Below are 18,395 nucleotides of genomic sequence, written 5' to 3'. Positions count from 1 at the left end.
CTCTTGGGATTTCTATCATATCTCTACAGCTAAGAAAAAAGGGGTGTGGAAAAGTAAAGGTGAGACAAATAATGGAAGTAGGATTAATACTCACACAAAGCTTGTACAAAGTACCATTATAATTCATTAATCGAATAACTGGGTCCTGTCTCCTTGTTTTTTAGTAATAGTACTGACATTCACATTCTTCCACACACTGGGAAGGAAGAGGGTTGGAGAGATTTTCATTTCTCTATGCCGGATTCTTCTCTTCCCTTCCCCCCAACTTGTTTCCCTTTTTCATAAAGTCCTAAATTGAAGGCTCAAGCATTTCAGACCCTATGCTACATTCATTATACTTGGGGATATTTCTTTCCCAGTATTTCCTAGTATAATGGGAGATGTTAGTCTAAAATGGATAATAAAATGGCCCTCCAGGCTGTCAACAGGCACGATTCACCCTTGTCTTTCTTTTAGATCTGTTTTCATCTCCTGAAATCCTAATTCCAGTTTTCACTTTAGCTGATTGGATTTTTGAAATAATTTTGGTCCCATCTCTCCTCTCCTCCAATAAATACAAGCCTCTTATATGTACAAATATAAATATGTACAGACCTCTTTTAGGAAATGTCTTGGGTTTCTTCAGTTTACATATATATGAAAAGGAAAAGAAAGCTTTTTTCTCATCACCTCCTCTCTGCTTCTCAGTCTTTACACTCCAGCCACACAGATTATAACTGAGACTTTTAATGTAATTTTATGTCATTTGCTCCTTACAACAACTCTAGCAGGTAGGTAGAGCTACACAATCCTATTTTATAGGTGAAGAAAAGAAACTAAAGTCAAATGACTTGATTAAGATCTCATAGCTAGGACGTGCTTTTGTAACCTGGAGGGTGAAATGTTCCACAGGAGAATTAGAACTCAGGTCTCCTGGTCCAGCCCTTGTTTTCCCCCACTACAGTGGATTTTCCTTTCCAGAAGGCAATGAAATGCTATGGTTTTTTTCCCTATCCCAAATTAATTTCCTTTTGCTACTTTCTCTACCTTCTCATTAACTTTCCCAACTGGGGGAAGGTCCTTCTTTTCTGAGTCTCAGATTCTCTCTTTTCCTCCATTTCACCGTCTAAATGATAACAAAAGCAAAAAACCCCCAAAACTATGGATTGAATACACGCAAGTGAAGCTATGTGAAGTGGGGAGTAGTGGGGAATGAAGAGGATGCTGCAAGACCAAAGATTCTTGGGGGTAGGAAGGGCTGCTAAGCAGCCAGGTTCTTTTAAAACCAGCGGGAGGAAGACTGAAAAGTCCAGGTGGCTGAGGGTGAGTGGAAAGGGACGGAGACGAAAGAAAAAGAAAGTCGACTTAGAGAGACAAAGAGACAAGAAAGAGCTGGGCGGGGTTGAAGCCAGCTCTGGTGGGAGGTGTGGGTGTTGTGGGAGGGAGTGGGCTGTGGGATTCTACCTCCTCTAACTCCAGATCCAGTTTTTCCCTTCATCCCTCCTCTCCGCCTCTCCTTTAACTCCCCCCTCCGGAGCTCTGGACTCTAGTCTCCTCCCCTAGCTTGCTGCCCTCAGTCCCCAGCTAGGCTAGGGCTCCAGCTCCATTCCAGCTTTGACTCTCCTTCCCTTAGGCACCCCCATGCCTTCCCTGCCTGCCCCCCAACTCCCTCAGCCTCCCCCAGCCCCTCACTAGGCCTCCTAAAAATCCTGGGGTGCTGAAGTGTGGGCAGGGGTGTGTGTGTGTGTATGTGTGTGTGTATGTGTTAGTCTATGTGTGTGTAGAATCTGCAGGCGGATTGGGGGGGGGTCCCTGGAATCTCGTGGGTTGAGCATTGTAAAGAAGGGGTTTAGAGAAGAGTAGAGAAGGCAACTTGGGGGGAAATTGGAGCTGGGGCAAGTGATCAAAGGGGAAACCGAGAAGCTTGAGTAGTATAGGTCAGAGACTGGAAGAAGGGGGTGTTGTGAGACCCCTGTGGGGTGACCCAGACTGTGTGTGGCTTTGGGGGAAATTGGTGCCTCCACCCCCCCCAGGCCTTGGCAGGGGGGGTAATGGGGGCCCTCCATTCTGGGCTGGGGGGCATGAGAGTCGGGGGGCTGCTGCTGGGCCTCTTGGGGCTGGTGTCGGGGCTTAGCCTGGAGCCTGTCTACTGGAACTCGGCGAATAAGAGGTGAGCTGGGGGGGAGGGATTTGGGGGGATAGGTAGCTACCACCAGCACTGCCATACCAGCAAAGTCATTGAGAGGATTATGGACATCTGGGTGAAGAGATGTTGGGCTAGATAGAATACAGAGTTCTGTGGTCCTCAATGCAATAGAAAGATGTCATTTGAAAGCTGAGCAGCCAGATGTTTTGAGTCTCACACGAGATATAGGTCTAGGTGGGAAAGAGAAGCAGTGGAATATCCAAAGTTTAGAAGACCCCATAAAGAAGAGGGATATAAAGTTCAGGGGGGAGGAGAGATGCACTGGGTTTAGGCAGGTACAAGTTGGGATATCTGGATTTGTGACTAACTTGTTTGAGAGGGCTGGGGTGGGCTTGAGAGTATCTGGTCCATTCATTTGTCAGATGTAATCAAAGTAATATTTGGAGCCTTAGGATAGGGTACCTTGACTCTGTAGGGAGCATGGTTGGAGAAAATGTAGAGTGTGGAGGAAGCTTATCCTAGAAGCTAGCTAATCCTAGCTCCATCAATTTATCCTATATTACCTTTTCCCATGTGGCTCTGTCCTCTCTTCCTGGCCTCCCTGCTTTATGTCCCACTTCATGATGGGAAGCCTTACCCCATCCCAAGGTCTTCCTCTTAGCCTATTTAGGTAGGTTTAGCCTTACCGTATTGGATCTGTGACATCCTACTGCCTCACTTTGTTTTATCAAGAAAAGAGTGGTCTAAAGGTCAGAGGGGACCTCAAGCAAAACAGGGCAGGTCATTCATCCCATTGCCTCAATTCAGGACCAAGAATTGTTTTGAAAACCACATCTTTTCCCAGCTGCCAAGTCAGTCTTCTTCACTATATTCCTTCCCCAGGGGCATACTATAGAACTCTATTCTCAGTAGACTCCTTTGGGTATAATTTCAGTGCTTTACTGCTCAACTCTATTCCATCTATCACTGGAGCTAAATAAGGGGAGGGGGGAAGCTAGGATCTTCCCAGTTTAGCAAGCTAGGAACTCCTCCAGCTCTACTCCTATTCCTCCTTCCAGGGTATAGAAGAGACTGAGCCACATAGTTAACTTCATGGACTACTGCAAGTAGTTATCCTCTATTCCTAACTTATAGACCAGCTATAGTATATAGCAGGTAGTATATAGATCAGACTTGCAGGGCTTGTTCACAGAGTCAGTCTTGTGGATCTCCTCCCTTGGGAATTACCACACAGGTTGTGAACTCCTGAGTTGGAGAGGGAGTTGGCCGGTTGAGAGAAGGCAGAGGAAAGCATAAAATCTCCATGACCCAGGACAGATCAGTATTTAACATCCTGCCACTATCATTGATGCAGAGAGAATATAGATGGGAATAAATGGTTTGGTTTATGATGGCAGTAGGATCTAGAGTACATGAGGGCAGGATTGAAGTGAGTCATGAATCTTATTCTAGGGCCAGTATTATTTCCCCCAGCAGGGAGGTGGCTGCTAAAGCTTTATTTTTCTCAACAACATTAAAGTCTGAGATGAGAACGGGACAGAGACTAAGGAAAGAATTTAGGCATTCAAGTCCCCACCTCTGGTTCTCATTAGGGTACAAGTCTCTAACCCCAAACTGGTCCCATCTTCAGTGCTTTTTTTTTCTTCTGATCACATTGCCATGGCAACCACTATGATATCATTGGGCTGGCATTGATGGGAAGAAATGCCCCCCTTCCATCTCCATCTTTCTTTATGTCCTGATGCTGATGGAAGTACCTTGAGAATTAGTGAAGTCACCTTGGAAGGCAATGATGTCACTGTTATTGCCTTTTGGTATTAGGGGTTAGGGTAGATATTGTGACCTCACGCTTGGTTGCCATGGACTGTAATGATTAAGTCACCAGTGAGGGGTGGGCCCCATGACTCCAGAGAGGCCAGCTCCTTGGCAACTGGCATCCTGTTACCATGACAACAGGCCAGGTGATGGAGCTTGGATGGCAGAGTGTATATAGTTTGGCGAGGGTGAATGTATTGAATAAAATACATCTGGACATATCAAGAAATAATGAATCCCATTCCTGTTTCCCCAGCTTTGTCCCTGTTCCCTTTAGGGGTCAATATATTCGATCCATTAGTATACAGTTTTTGACTTGGCAGTCAGAAGCAGGAACTGACACCTGGGGAATCTAGATGGCTGGATTCTTGAGGGAATTGGAGCTGAGAATTCAGCCCCTGGGCCCTCTTTTTTTCTGCTTAGGTTCCAGGCAGAGGGTGGCTATGTACTCTACCCTCAGATTGGGGACCGATTGGATCTACTATGCCCTCGGGCCCGCCCCCCTGGCCCACACTCATCCCCAGATTATGAGTTCTACAAACTGTACCTGGTTGGAGGAGCCCAGGGCCGACGCTGTGAGGCCCCTCCATCCCCTAACCTGCTCTTGACCTGTGACCGGCCTGATGTTGATCTTCGATTCACCATCAAGTTCCAGGAGTACAGTCCCAACTTATGGGGACATGAATTCCGTTCACACCATGACTACTATATCATTGGTACTGAGGTTGGGGAAATGTTAGGGAGGAACTAAGTGGAAGAAGAGGGAAAGTGTGAGAGAGAGTTATAAGAAGGGAATGGGTTATTAAGAAGGGAAAATGGATGCAGCTAGGTTCTGAGGCAAGATACAAACGTATCTTTTTATTTAATGCCTACTGTCAAATGGAAGAAGTTAAGATAGAATGGGTTTGATTGGCTGATTCAGGATCCAGTCTCTTGGGTAACAACCTTTTACTTGTTTTCTCTTATAGCTACATCAGATGGAACCCGAGAGGGTCTGGAGAGTCTTCAGGGTGGGGTCTGCCTGACCAGGGGGATGAGGGTACTTCTCCGTGTGGGACAGAGTGAGTAAGAGGGGAATTGGGGTGAGCTGGGGAAGTACGGCAGGTGCTGAGACCTTTGGATTTCCAGGAGAATCAGAAAGTCGCTGGAGAACTGCTAAGTGGAATAGGGATTTGGATGCTCTGACTTCTTTTTGGCTTCTTCTCCAGGTCCCCGAGGAGGGACAGCTCCTCGAAAACCTGTCTCTCAAATGCCAATAGAGAAGGACCGGGGCGCAGCACACCGCCTGGATCCCAGCAAAGAGAATATGGCAGGTATGACTCCAAATGTCCCCTCACCTACTTTTTCTCCCTAAAAGTCTATACTGTTTTTACTCTCCCTTTCCCACTCTGCAGAGATAGGGGAAAGAGCTAAAAGAGGGGAGGGGAGGGACTGAAGGTAGGAGAGGGAAAGAAGCTAAATGAGGAAGAGGCATAATTAGGGCTAATTAGCTAAGCCATAGCTTTAATTAGCACTGTCAGACAAGGGGGGAGGGCTTATGGCAAAGAACTAAGGGGTTGGACACCTGGGTTCTGAGTGGAAGCAAAGCGGGAGGGAAGCATGAGATTGAAAAATTAAGATGCCTTGGTCTCAGAGGGGATTGAAGACTGGCAGGGAAGTCTCTTTTAGAAATCCTTATGCTTGTGTGGCCAGGTATCTTAGTTACTTCTTCAGTACCTCCTATTCCTCTTTTCTCTCAGGTGACCCCTCCAGTAATACAACTTCCAGGGGTACAGAGGGCCCTCTTCCTCCTCCTAGCATACCAGCAGTGGCTGGGGCAGCTGGGGGACTGGCCCTGCTCCTCTTGGGTGTGGCAGGGGCAGGGGGTGCCATGTGTTGGCGAAGACGACGAGCCAAGCCTTCAGAGAGCCGACATCCTGGGCCAGGCTCTCTTGGGAGGGGAGGATCTGTGGGACTTGGAGGTGGGGGAACAGGAGGAATGGGTCACCGGGATACTGAGCCAGGGGAGTTGGGGATCCCTCTGAGGGGCAGTGGAACTACAGATCCCCCTTTCTGTCCTCACTACGAGAAGGTGAGTGGTGACTATGGACATCCTGTGTATATTGTGCAAGATGGGCCACCTCAGAGCCCTCCAAACATCTACTATAAGGTGTGACAGACCCCACACATACTTACAACACCTGGGTTTCTCAGAGACATCCCAGGGATGCCCTGCAGTCTCAATCATGGTTTGAGGGAATTTCTTCTTCCCTAGTACTTTCTCTTTGAATCCTGATCTGCTGCCCAAGTTTCCAGGACCCCTTAAAAGACCCTCCCATCTATTTTCTGCTCTGGGTCTCCCCCCATAAGCCATTGCCTATCCTTCAGCTTGTGGTCCTGCCTTCTGTTTGGCTACAGTGAAGATAGAGGTAGAGACAGTATCCTTCTCTGTGTTGATATCATTACTGTTGGTGCTTGCCTCACCCTCTTGGTGGGGGCAGAATCTCAAGTTTGGCTGGCAATGGATGTCTTTGTCTTCTCTCTGTTGCATAGTTTATTTTCCTGTTATTCTCTCTCTTCTTCTTTGTATCTCTTTGTGTCTTTCTTTGCTATCTTTCTCTCCTACCCCTTTCTCGTATATCCCATTCTTTCTATCTTTTCAGCTTCTCATTGTTTTCTTCCATCTCTGGTGGGGAGGGTGGGGAGATCTTATTGATTTTGTTCCTCCTCCATCCTTTAACCTCTCAAACTAAGAGCTTCCCTACAGCTCTCTAAGGATTTGGGGCCTTAGGGAGAAGGACCCAGTCTCCAGTCCAGCTTAAGGATGGACAACAGAGTCTCCCCCTTCTCTCAATGCCCACTCTTCTTCTCTACTTCCTTCAGCCATTTAGGACCACTGGGCAAATTGGTGACAAAGTGATCCATTTTGCCTAAGTGGCCAAGGCTAGGTGGGAAATGACTGTTGCCAGGGTGAGAAGAGAAACTGTCCTGGAAGATGATCCACAAAGCCTGGCACTACATTGAATGGGCCTCTACTGGAACAGACCAAAAAGGGACCTGCCTTGATGGGCATTGACAAGGCCTGAACAGAAATGTTCCCTGAATTGGCAGGAAGCAATGCGCTTGGAATAGGAAGTGCCTTCAACCAGGATGAGAAGGATCACTTCCAGTGCAGGAAGTGTGGCTAGAACTAGAAGTGACATAACCTGGGTGGGTAGAAGGTGGACAGTGTTTCCTCTTGAAGTGAGGTGGAATAGAACCTCCTGATTCAGGAGGAAGCTGGAGTTGACTAATGGGAGAAAGGGGGAAGTGGACTGGGAATGGTATTTCAGTGAAGGTTGGCAATGAGGGTAGTCCCTTTCACCTGAACTTTATCTATCCATTTTGTACATGGCAACTAAAATGATGCTTGTCTACTACCACAGACGAGTTTCATCTTGTTCTCATTCCTCCTCCAAATTACCAACCAACAGGACTGTCCTAACAAGCAAAATGTGCCCTTCCCTACTCCATGCCAACATGTCTGCTTTGGCTAATGGTAACCTCTATTTTCCTACCCAGCCCTTTCCTAACCAAGACAGCTTCTTCTTTAACAACAGAAATGGTGGCCTCCCAACTGGTTCGGCCTACAGCAGTTCTTAGCGATGCTGTTATAGTTAACGGCTTAGGCTTTATCCTGTTCTTCAGTACAACCATCTCAATTGGATGCTGCCTCAGTTTCTTCTCAGCTCACTTTCAGGGTGGACCTTGGCTAACAAAATGGGGACTCCATAATCATGATGACTGCCCTGGCCATTGGAGACCAAGTCACCTCTCTGGTTCTGCAGCTCCCAGTTCCTTCCTGGTTGTTTTTTTAAAGTCCCTTTCCCCAGGGAACAGGAAGTTGACATTGCCATGGAAGAGGCAACAGGGTATGGCTGTCACCTCAATAGTTTTACTGTAAAAGGAAAATTGAACAACAAAAATTTTTTAAAAGAATAAAAAAATACAAAAGCAGAAGAGAAGGCTGGAGGATGAATGGATTGGGGCTTATAGAGGAGGAGTTGGTGGTCAGAATGGCTTCTAAACTTGGTCTGGGATGAAGAATTCAAAGGGAAATGAAAAAGGGAAAAGGATTTGGAAAAATGAATTGTGGTGTACCTGAGGAGCATGACCATGCTGTGTTAGAATGCTATGATATGAATAGAATCTGCTTTTCCACATCTAAAGGTGGGGAAAAGGTCTGAGTTGCTAGGAGCCACTATTTGCAACATCTTAAAATGATTCAGAAAACCTATATGTTACCATGAATGTGAAAGATCTTCAAGTCATTGAAAAATGTAAAATGAAAGTCACACTCCAAAAAAAGGAATGTAAAACCAAGAGAAATAGCAATGATAAAAATGTGGGTTATATATTCAATTTTGTCCCTCCCAAATGACCTCCAGGATCCATTTAGATGTCTCATATTGGAGAGATTTGAGCCAACCTGTTCTTTTACTAATAAAGAAGTGTGTATGTATGTATGTGAGTGTGTGTGTGTGTGTGTGTGTGTGTGTGTGTGTGTGTGTGTAAGAGAGGGAGGGAGGGAGAAATAGTGAGTTTACCATGGAAGATAAAGGGCTTTTTTCAAGGCATGGGATAGGATGGGATGACCTCTGGAGGAACTAGCCAATTGTGTACACCACTCGAGCCCAGGGGACTGGTTTTCCAGCTTTTGGCTTTTGTACCCCCCCCCCCCTACTCCAAGCTTTGATTTTTCTAAGAGCACCAGGCATCTAGCCTCTAAAATTCTGGCTTTATTCTCCTGTACAATAGTAGCCATTAGGCTGCTAATAGCATCACTAAAGCAGACTGGCAGGGGTCATGACCTCTACCTTCTTCATCCCTCCCATGATTCTAAATCCCTCCCTATCTCCCATCTGCGTGGATATTATTCTCCCCTCCCACCTCTTACCCCTCCACCATCCCCTCCAGCCTCCTATACAGTGAATGTACCTCATCCCGATCTCCAGTACCTAGGTCAAGAAAGGGTTTGAAGTCAGGGATATGATTGTGTATACCCAAGGGCCTGAGGGACAATTAGTGCCTGGAGGGAGTGGGGTGGGTCATATACCCAAGTTTGCCTCTTGAATTAACTTTGAACCAAAGCATCCTATCCTCTAAGCCCTTTGCCAACCCTGTGGCTCCCCCCAGCCTCCATCCTGACTTTAGCTGCTTGGAGACAAGGATTCTGAGGGGATGGACCCTGACTCATGGGGGTGTGTGTTACCATAGCAACATCCCCTTCTTTATACAATGGGAAGCCTCCTACTCTTATGGAGCCTACAGCCTCAGCCCCAATCGCTGGCTATCAGCCTCAGGAACTTGGCAACTGTCACTACGGCAACCTGGAGCCCAGCAACAGGGCCTTCATGGAAAGGAGGGGTCCAGGACACGGGCTGGGCTGTTTGAGGGGGCCTAGCCTGACAAGAAGAAAGCAAGATAAAGAAAGTGATAAAAAAAGGCAAGGGAAAGATGGGATAAATATACATCAAAGACACCACCCCAATAAGAAATCGAAAGCAAAAATACCTGGGGACAGATGCATAGCCATAAGGATACCTTCCCTCCTTCCTGCCCCTCCCAAAATATCCACACACATATGTGTGTTAGTATGTGTATATGTGTACACACACAGACTTGCAGTCTTAGGTGGGACTCTGACACCTCCTATAACACAGACACATTAACACAAATGTGCACACGCCCCTTGTTTTTCCCACTAGGATACAAAGACACCACTCAGAGAGTATACAAGCAAACACATACCCAGGTGACAAATACACAAATCCCTGAGTTTTATAGGGAAGGATATGTGTCCTTAGATAACACCCACAGAGGCAGCAATACATAACTAAAGAATATAGAACCAAAGGAATTCACAAATGCAAATCTAGCAAATTGCTAGATCAGCCCCTTGGAATTCTCTTGGGGAGGAGGGATGGCTTTTTTGCTTCAGGAGCAGACCACAGAGTAGCAAGACATTTTGGGTGATAACATATTTTTGTTTTGACACAATAAGCATTCTTCACAAACAACTTTTCCTGTCCCAGTAGCACTTTTCTATACAAAATAGCTAAGTAAAATCATTTAATTCATATAGTGATTGCATTGGCAAGATATTAATTGTGACTTTTGTGGTTTGTAGAAAGGATGTGTGCTTCAATGTTACTAATTTGGAATCAGATTATCCATTTTATTTGAATTTTGTTGCTTTATAGAAGTACATTAAATAGACTATGGCAGACTTTAGATCAGGAAGACCTGGGTTCAAATTTTTATCTCTGTCTCTCTTTTAGTTTTGTTTTCATTTGAATTGTTATAATTGGGTAATATTGGGGTTTTCTTGGTTCTATTCTTTCCACTTATATCAATTCATTCAAATCTTTCCATGTTTCTCTGATTTCATTATATTCATCATTCTCTATGGCACAATAACATTCCAATACAATAATATACCACAATTTGTTCAACTATCCTCCCATCTTTGGACATATGTGTAATGGGCCAGAACTCTGGAGAAATATACTTGAGGCAAGGATTCTTACAACAAGGTGTTAACTCAGTGGAATTGATAAAACAATGGTTATCTAGTTTAGCATGGTGATTAATAGTTCTCTAGTTCAGTATGATTGATTTAATCTTACTACAAATAATGGTTCTCTAGTGATATAATGATTAGCTTATATTCAGTATGATGAGTGGATTTAATTGTAATAGAGTATTTAAGAGGTCAGAATCAGACCTAGAGGAGGGTTCGTAGAGACTCAGAGAAGACAGAGAACTGGAGGCTGGAGCTCAAGCTCTCAAACTCAGAGAGACATTCCATCTTCATCATCCTTGTGAGGTCATCAACCTCATGGTGATGGCCTGTCCTCCTGCTTCCCCCACTGAGACCAAGTCCTGTCTGAAGGGGCTCCAGAAAGCTAGACTGTGAAGGAGACAATAATCTTTATCTCTGGCTATTCTCGTTTGTAATGATTACTCGGCTGAAACAAAGGCTGGTCCAAAGACCTCCAGAAAGCTAACCAGAACATTACACATATGATTCCTCTTTCCCTATCCCCCAGCCCCTCTACCCTCCAAATTACAAATAGGGTTGGTAAGAACATTTTTGGCACATAAACAACTTTTCTCTTATGGACCTCCTTGAAAGTATAAATTCAGTAATGGTATTGCTGAATTATTTGGGTTGAACAATTTAGTAGTATTTCTTATGTAATTCCAAGTTGTTTTCTTGAATGAATATATCAATCCATAACTTCATCAGCAATGAATTAGTATGCATGTCTTCTTACAATCCCTCCAACATTGACTTTTTCCATTTTTTCCTATCTTTGCTAATCTTATGGATGAAGGGTTACCTCAGAATAGTTTAAATTTGCATTTTTAAAACTATTTTGAAGACTTTCTCTTGTGATTATTGATAGTTGGCATTTCTTCTTAAAACTGTTTACATCCTTTTGATTACTTGTCTATTAGAGAATAGCTTTTATAGATTATAGATTTCATTTAATTCCCTCTAGATTTTGAATGTTTGATTTTCATCAGAGATTTTATAAAACATTTTTGCATTTAATAAACTCAATGGCCTTTTCTTAGTACTTATCTTTTTTGATATCTCTGCAGCATTTGACTCTCCTCCAGGATGCTCTCATTCCTTGCTGTCTATGCCACTGTTCAAAGTACATGCTGGTTTTCTTCCTGAAAAGAAAGGTAAATAGGCTTGAGGAATGCCTCTCTACTGTTCAGGTTATCAGGAACAATGAAATGTCCTTTAATGGTAAGGAAGATAAGCCTGGTAAAAAACAAGAAAAAAAGGATCTGAAGAGGCAGTGAAGAATGTCAGAACGTTGGAAAACCAATGAATGTCATACAAATATAACAACAGACTAATGATGGACTGAGGAAGGCTAAAACTGGTTTCTCCTACTAAAGAGCACCGACTCTGGTACTATATGAGGGCTACATTCAGTCCTGAGAGAGTCTAACTTCTAAAGAAATAGATTAGATTCTTTTTCCTGCCTTGTCAATCTCTTTATGACTCTAGCCCAGAGCAATGGGGTAAAAAATCATTTAAAACATAGGATTGATTCACATCCAGTAGGTTCAAGATCCTCAAAAAGGGGTAGAAAAGTATTCAGTGTATAATGTATATCAGATATAGGACAGCTATTTATTTTCTCCACTTAAAAATGCTTAAAGTACAAAAGATTCATAAGTACATATTCCAAAAGAATAGGTATTCTCATTGTCTTCATCGTAAAACCTTTGACATCATCTTCTATGATTTTCCTTTTCCTTAGTCCCTAACAAAGAAGTAACTTTTCTTACCATGGCCAACTTCTCTACATGGATACCTGTTTCCATTGCTTCCCATCTTCTACAGCATATATGCTTCCTCAACCATCCCTGTTCTCTTTAGACTCTTCTACCTCTATATATTGTTTCCTTTCCTACCCTCTTAAAATAAGGTCAAGTACCTTTATACTTTTTTTTTTTTTTTTTAGTGAAAAACAAAAGACAGAATCTTTTAGTAGGCGCTACTATTTTTTTCAAGTAGTGGTCTTTTATCTCTCCTTTCTTTCTCAGTCAAATTCCTTGACACTATTTGCTCTCACTGCCTTTACTTCTTTCTTTCCTCAGCTCTTTGCAATCTGACTTCTAATATCATCACCCAACTGAAATGGCACCACTAAAGTTGACCACTATTTCTCTTTTTAAAAAATTTTTATTACTTTTCAACATTTACTTTTACAAGATTTTGATTTCTATTTTCTTCCCTCCTTCCCCCCTTCCCCTACCAAGATAGCAAGCAATCTGATATAGGTTATACATATACAAGCATATTAAACATATTTCCACATTAGTTATGTTGTGAAAGAAGAATCAGGACAAAAGGGAAAATCCACAAGAAAGAAAAAAAAAAACCAAAAAGGAAAAATAGTGTGCTTCAATCTGCATTCAGACTTCATAGTTTTCTGAAGATAGATAACATTTTCTGTTAGAGACTTTCCTTCTGAGAACTGCCATGTATGCCATGTCAGCTGGTAGGGTGGATCCAGGAGGTAAAAAGGGGCTTGGCTTCTGAGGCAAGAGATTGTGTCTTACAGGTGTTAGATCTTTTTTCTTAGGACACAGCACTAACTCCAGGTGTCTCCCTTCTGGGATCCACCTACACAGTGCTGAATGGGCTAGGTACAGGGGAATCCCAGAGGAGAGTAGATATAAATGGCCAGCTTTGCCATAGGCAGAGAAGGATGTGGAGAGAAGTAGAGAGAGGCAGAAATGTAGAGAGATCCAGAGAAGTAGAGTCATACATACACTTGCTCTTGCTTCCTGCTAACAACCCCTGCTGAGATTATCAATAAAGAAAGGCTATTTGGCACTTTAACATCGGTCTCTCTCCATGTCTATCATGGGAAGATTGGTATGTATGGCCTTAGCAATCAATAGCCTTGGATTGGGAGGTTACAATTTTCCATCATGAGTCTTCTGAAATTGTCTTAGATCATTGAATGAATGAGAAGAGAAAAGTCTATCAAAATTGATCATTCTCACAATATTGCTGTTACTATGTACAATATTCTGGTTCCATTCACTTCACAATATCAGTTCAAGTAAAGTCTTTCCAGGTTTTTTCTGAAATCTGCCAGCTCATTATTTCTTAAAGAACAATAGTGTTCCATTACCATTCATATACCATAATTTGTTCAACCATTCAGGCATCCTCTTGATTTAAAATTCTTTGCCGCCACAAATGTTGCTATAAATATATAAATATCTTTGTACAGGGACTACTATCTCTTAATTGCCATATTTAATAGTCTTTTCTCAGTTCTCAACTTTCATGATCTCTCTGCTGCATTCGATACTGTTGGTATGACCTTTTCCCATCTGAAAGCACTACTTTCTTCTGTTTCCTGCTGCCAAATGAATTTTTCCTTAAAGGCAGATCTGACTATGAATTCTCCAATTCATATAAATTTCAATGACTCCCAGTAAATGGCACTTAGAATAAAATAGAAACTGCTGTTTAACTTATAAAGCCCTACATATAATTTGACCCCAGCCTTTCTTTAAAGCCTCATTAGAAATCATTACCCCTTTTCTATCACTTGGCAATATGGCCACACTGGCCTTATCTCTGTTCCTCACATACAGTACTGAATTTTCAAGTCTTTGCACGTGCCTTAAATGTATTTCCTCTTTACCTCTGTCTACTAATAATAACTATCATGCTTTAAGTTTTGCAAAGTACTTTACATATGTTATCTCATTTCATCTTGATACCAAGAGAAGAGACTGAAGCAATTGTTAAGTAACTTGTCTAGAGTCACACAGCTATCACATATGTAAGGTCCTTTTGATCTCAGGTTTTCCTGACTCCTAGCTAATGCTTTATCCCCTCTCTTTCTTTAAGGAGTTTAAACACTATTTTCATGAACCATTGCCTAATTCCACCTCCCTCCCTTCCTGCCAAGTGCTAGTGCATTCCTTCTAAAACCACCTTGATTTTAACTGTTAAATTAATTTGTATTTACTCACTTTATATTTCTTTTTAATCTATGTATTTTTATTGATTTTAATTTTACTTTTTGATCTATGTATTTATTGTCTGGAAGCTAGATGGCGTCAGGGAGACCTGAATTCAAATGTGGTCTCATACACTTATTAGTTGTGTGATCCCGGGCAATTCACTTAATCTTTGTTCACTCTAATTCACTGGAGAAGGAAATGGCAAACCATACCAATATCTTTGCCAAGAAAACCTCATGGACAGTATTGGCAAGCTGTGGTCCATTGAGTCACAAAGATTGTAGTTTTGTTGTGTCATAGTTCCCTTCTAATTGTCCTGCCTCAGTTTCCCTTAATTGTTCTGCTTCAATCCCCCTGGTTACAACATAACCCTTCCCTCCTAATCATTAGAACTGATATAATTTAGGGCTGGCTACGCTAAGATTATAAACTGTAAATGTTTAGTCCAGATAAGGAGAAAGACCTTCTGTCTTACACATCATAATCCCAGAATCTCCAATGCCTCCCCCCTTTCTGTCATTGTTCTTCTTGATTCCAACTTATCAGAATTTATGGTCCTACTTCCCACACTGTCAGAACCAGATTGATGGTCCATTCCAGCTCTCAATGCTTGGATTCCGCCCTTGCCTGGATCTACCCTGAGAGCTTAAGAGCCACTTATATATATATTTCATGGGAACCTCATAATCCCTCTTTGAGACATCAGTCTAGGGACAACATGCCCACAGCACAATCTCTCCCTCTCAAATAGAATATTAAAAACTCTCTAATCTCTATCTTGCCTCAGTTTCTCCAGCATTGCAGTTTGCCATTTCCTTCTCCAGGTTAGATCTTGGGTTCATCTCCAAGAGGTATCACAGTTGCTGAAGTAGGCGGCTTCTGCATTCAGTTAGTATTGACCAAGGGGACCAGGAGCTTTCAAATCACTGAGATAGCCATTTGCCCAATTTCTCTCTCAAGCTTGCTCAAATCTTCAATCGAGGTATAAGGAAAGAAGAAAAAGGCAGAAAAGGTTTCCAGGGACGGGTTTACTTAAGCACCTGCCAAGTATAAACAAATAAAATAAAGTAAGAGGGTCTGGGTGAGAGGAAGAGGAGGAGGAAGTGATGTGGGTCTAGTGGTAGAGAACTGATGTGTGAGAATTGATGTGAAAATCCCCTCTGGTCTCAGTGCAAGTCCAACATGAAAGAATTCATGAATCTGAAATGTGTTTGTGACAAAAAGAAGTTTTACTGTTTGCTAAGAGGGAATTCCCTTAGCAGGCAAATTTTTAATGAAGAGATTTGTAAAGAGTGTGTGAACAGCAACCTATTTTATGAGTAAATCTTGGGCGGGGGAGAGAAAAGTGGGGAAGGGCTGGGGGGCAATTTGAGCTGATTATCAGACCAAGATCTTTTCAGAATCTGGAATTTCCTGAAGAGAGTCTGGCTACCCCCGAAAGATCAACGGAGGGTGTTTTGACCAAGATTTCCAATTGAATGATACCACTTAACTTGTCTGGGAAGATATGCTTTCCCAGAGGCCTGAGACTCGGGATCTCCCTTCTTTTACAGACTAAAGGGAACTCAGTTTCAGAGTGATTCTTTGACAGATTAGCGGGGACACAGTTTCAAAGTTCACCCCAATTGCTTCTCCCCAACAGTCAAGGGGGGCCATCAGAAGGACTAGTAGGAAGAAGAGAAGAAGTAGCAAGAGGCATTTCTTTTCTTTTTTGCTCACAGGAAAAAAAGTTCTGTGTCATATGTTCTGGAGAAAGGAAAATGAGAGCAAGAGTAGAAGTTGTGTCTCCCTCAAAGTAGTTTTCCCTGGCTCAGTGACCTGCCCCTGTTTTCAAGTCACATCAAATAGCAGAATCAGAATCTGATCTTAAAGCAGGTCCTCAACTCCAAAGACCCTTCTTTTTGCACTGTACGCTGCTGCCTCCAAAAACACATTTGAGATTTGTCCTGAAGAGGAACCTGTTTGTTCTCCAAGGAAAGATTATGTGGATTTTTAGGCACTTTTAGGTGCCCAGAGATCACCTAATAAGAGCTCAAATGATGAGGTTCGGATCCCCTCAATTCTCGGTCAGTCAGGGAACCAAATGATGAGGTTCGGCATAGGGCAGAGAGCTGTGGGAACCCCTTCTGGTCAGCACAGGTCCTTCATAAAAGAATTTACAAACCCAAAAAGTTAGACTGGAAAAAAGAAGTTTATTGTTGGAACTGAGAAGTCACCCTCTGCTAGGAAGACTGACTTCCTCAGTGGCAAGGTCCCAGCAGAGAGAGATAAAGAAGGGTGTAGAGAAATCCTGGCAAAGGGATAAAGAGGGGAGAGGGGTGTTAACACTGAGAAGAGGGAATGTCTTTATAGTGGTCGGGGGTCCTCACAGGTGGCTGTGCCAAGGAGAAAGAAAGCTATAAAGACATAGCATGTTCTTGCTCTGGGCCTCTGCCAGGTCCTGTTAGGGAAATAGGTGAGAGAGATAAAGAGGGGTTAATCCTGAAAAGAGAATGTCTTCTCAGTGGGTAGGAAGTCCTGGCAGGCAGCTATGCCAAGGAGAGATCCCTTGGCCTGGCATGATTTCTGCTTTTGGCCTTCTGCAAAGAAATGAGCCCCAAAGTTGCTCTTTTAAAAGAGATTTATAACATATGGACATGTATACATATATTGTATTTAATTTATACTTTAATATATTTAATATGTATTGGTCAACCTGCCATCTGGGGAAGGGGGTAGGGGAAATGAGGGGAAAAATTGGAACAAAAGGTTTTGCAATTGTCAATTTTGAAAAATTACCCATGCATATATCTTGTAAATAAAAAGCTATAATTAAAAAAAGAGAGAGATTTGAGATTGAAGTTTCAATTGAATGAGATTACTGCCCCCAGGCCTAGATTTCTGGTACAATGGGACCATTTATTGGGAGAGGTCCTGAGCTAATCTTCAGCTCAATAGAGATTGATAGAAATCTAGATCTCCAGCTAAATGAGATTACTTAAATTTGAGCTAAATAGGGAGTAGTCCTGGACTCAACTAGTCCCACCAAAATAACAGAATGAAACCACTTTATTTTGATTTCCTGAAGCAGGCTTCTCCCAGGAGAGTTTCAAGGATAGTTTCTCAAGCTTTCCCCCCCAAGTCAGAGGACAGCTTCAGGGTTGCCCCCATCACAAGAAAAAGAGAAGGATGGTGGTGGTTGGTGACTTCCTATTTGTTGTTCTAATAGCAATATTGGGTTTATGAAATGTGTCCAAAATTTGACAGAGAATTTCCAACAACTGGTAAAATGGATGCCTTTTATCTACTTTTAGTGATAGGAATGTAGAAAGAATTGTTAAAGATTATTGTAATGGGCTGAGGCTTGAGTTGATGTCTTGAGCAAAACCAAACCAAAACAAACAAACAAAAAAAAACCTGAAGACCTTAAGGTCCCAGAGGGTGTTTTCTTCACTTTGCTGTTGTTTTTCCAGTTGTTTTAGCTGTGTTTGGCCCCATTTGGCGTTTTCCTGGCAAAGATACTGGAGTGGTTGGCCGTTTCCTTTTCCAGCTCATTTTACAGATGAGAAAACCGAGGCAAACAGAATTAAATGAATTTCCCAGGGTCACATATCTAGTAAGTGAATGAGGGCACATTTGAACTCAGGTCTTCTTGACTCCGGCCATATTTACCATATCACCTAGCTGCTAGTGTTTTTGTCATTGCCTCCCATCACATGTACCACAACATATTTAGGAGAGAAAAACAGATTTAGGAAGTGAATAACTTGTTAAGAAGACTGTGTCAGAAAATGGGATTTGGGATTTGGATTTCTGGGTCATGGCTTTGCATATGGGAACGATTTTGGTCCAGTTTTTGGTCTGGGAATAGGGGATATCAAGGCAGGGCAATAAAGTATTTGCTTATAGTTTTGCAAATCTACTCAAAAGGGATATT

The 18,395-nt window shown here is 42.7% G+C and overlaps 1 protein-coding gene across 1 annotated transcript; it reads left to right on the top strand.

Moving 5' to 3' along the window:
* The first annotated feature begins 1,391 nt into the window (after positions 1 to 1,391).
* On the top strand, positions 1,392 to 8,420 carry EFNB3 (ephrin B3). Its single transcript, XM_051995792.1, has 5 exons — positions 1,392 to 2,149; positions 4,364 to 4,656; positions 4,909 to 5,001; positions 5,149 to 5,253; positions 5,680 to 8,420. Exons 1-5 carry the CDS (start codon positions 2,031 to 2,033, stop codon positions 6,093 to 6,095), a joined length of 1,026 nt encoding a protein of 341 aa, XP_051851752.1. The 5' UTR covers positions 1,392 to 2,030; the 3' UTR covers positions 6,096 to 8,420.
* Positions 8,421 to 18,395: the final 9,975 nt, after the last annotated feature.

This window comes from Antechinus flavipes, chromosome 4 (assembly GCF_016432865.1).
Source record: "Antechinus flavipes isolate AdamAnt ecotype Samford, QLD, Australia chromosome 4, AdamAnt_v2, whole genome shotgun sequence".
Taxonomy (NCBI): Eukaryota; Metazoa; Chordata; class Mammalia; order Dasyuromorphia; family Dasyuridae; genus Antechinus; species Antechinus flavipes.
This window is presented reverse-complemented; position numbering and strand designations above follow the sequence as displayed.

What these genes read in the sequence shown, in the direction of transcription:
- EFNB3 (XM_051995792.1), top strand. Translation starts at nt 2,031, where the DNA reads ATGGGGGCCCTCCATTCTGGGCTGGGGGGCATGAGAGTCGGGGGGCTG. An exon ending in TGGAACTCGGCGAATAAGAG is followed by an intron (nt 2,150 to 4,363) that starts GTGAGCTGGGGG and finishes TTTTCTGCTTAG; the next exon opens with GTTCCAGGCAGAGGGTGGCT. An exon ending in CCATGACTACTATATCATTG is followed by an intron (nt 4,657 to 4,908) that starts GTACTGAGGTTG and finishes TTTCTCTTATAG; the next exon opens with CTACATCAGATGGAACCCGA.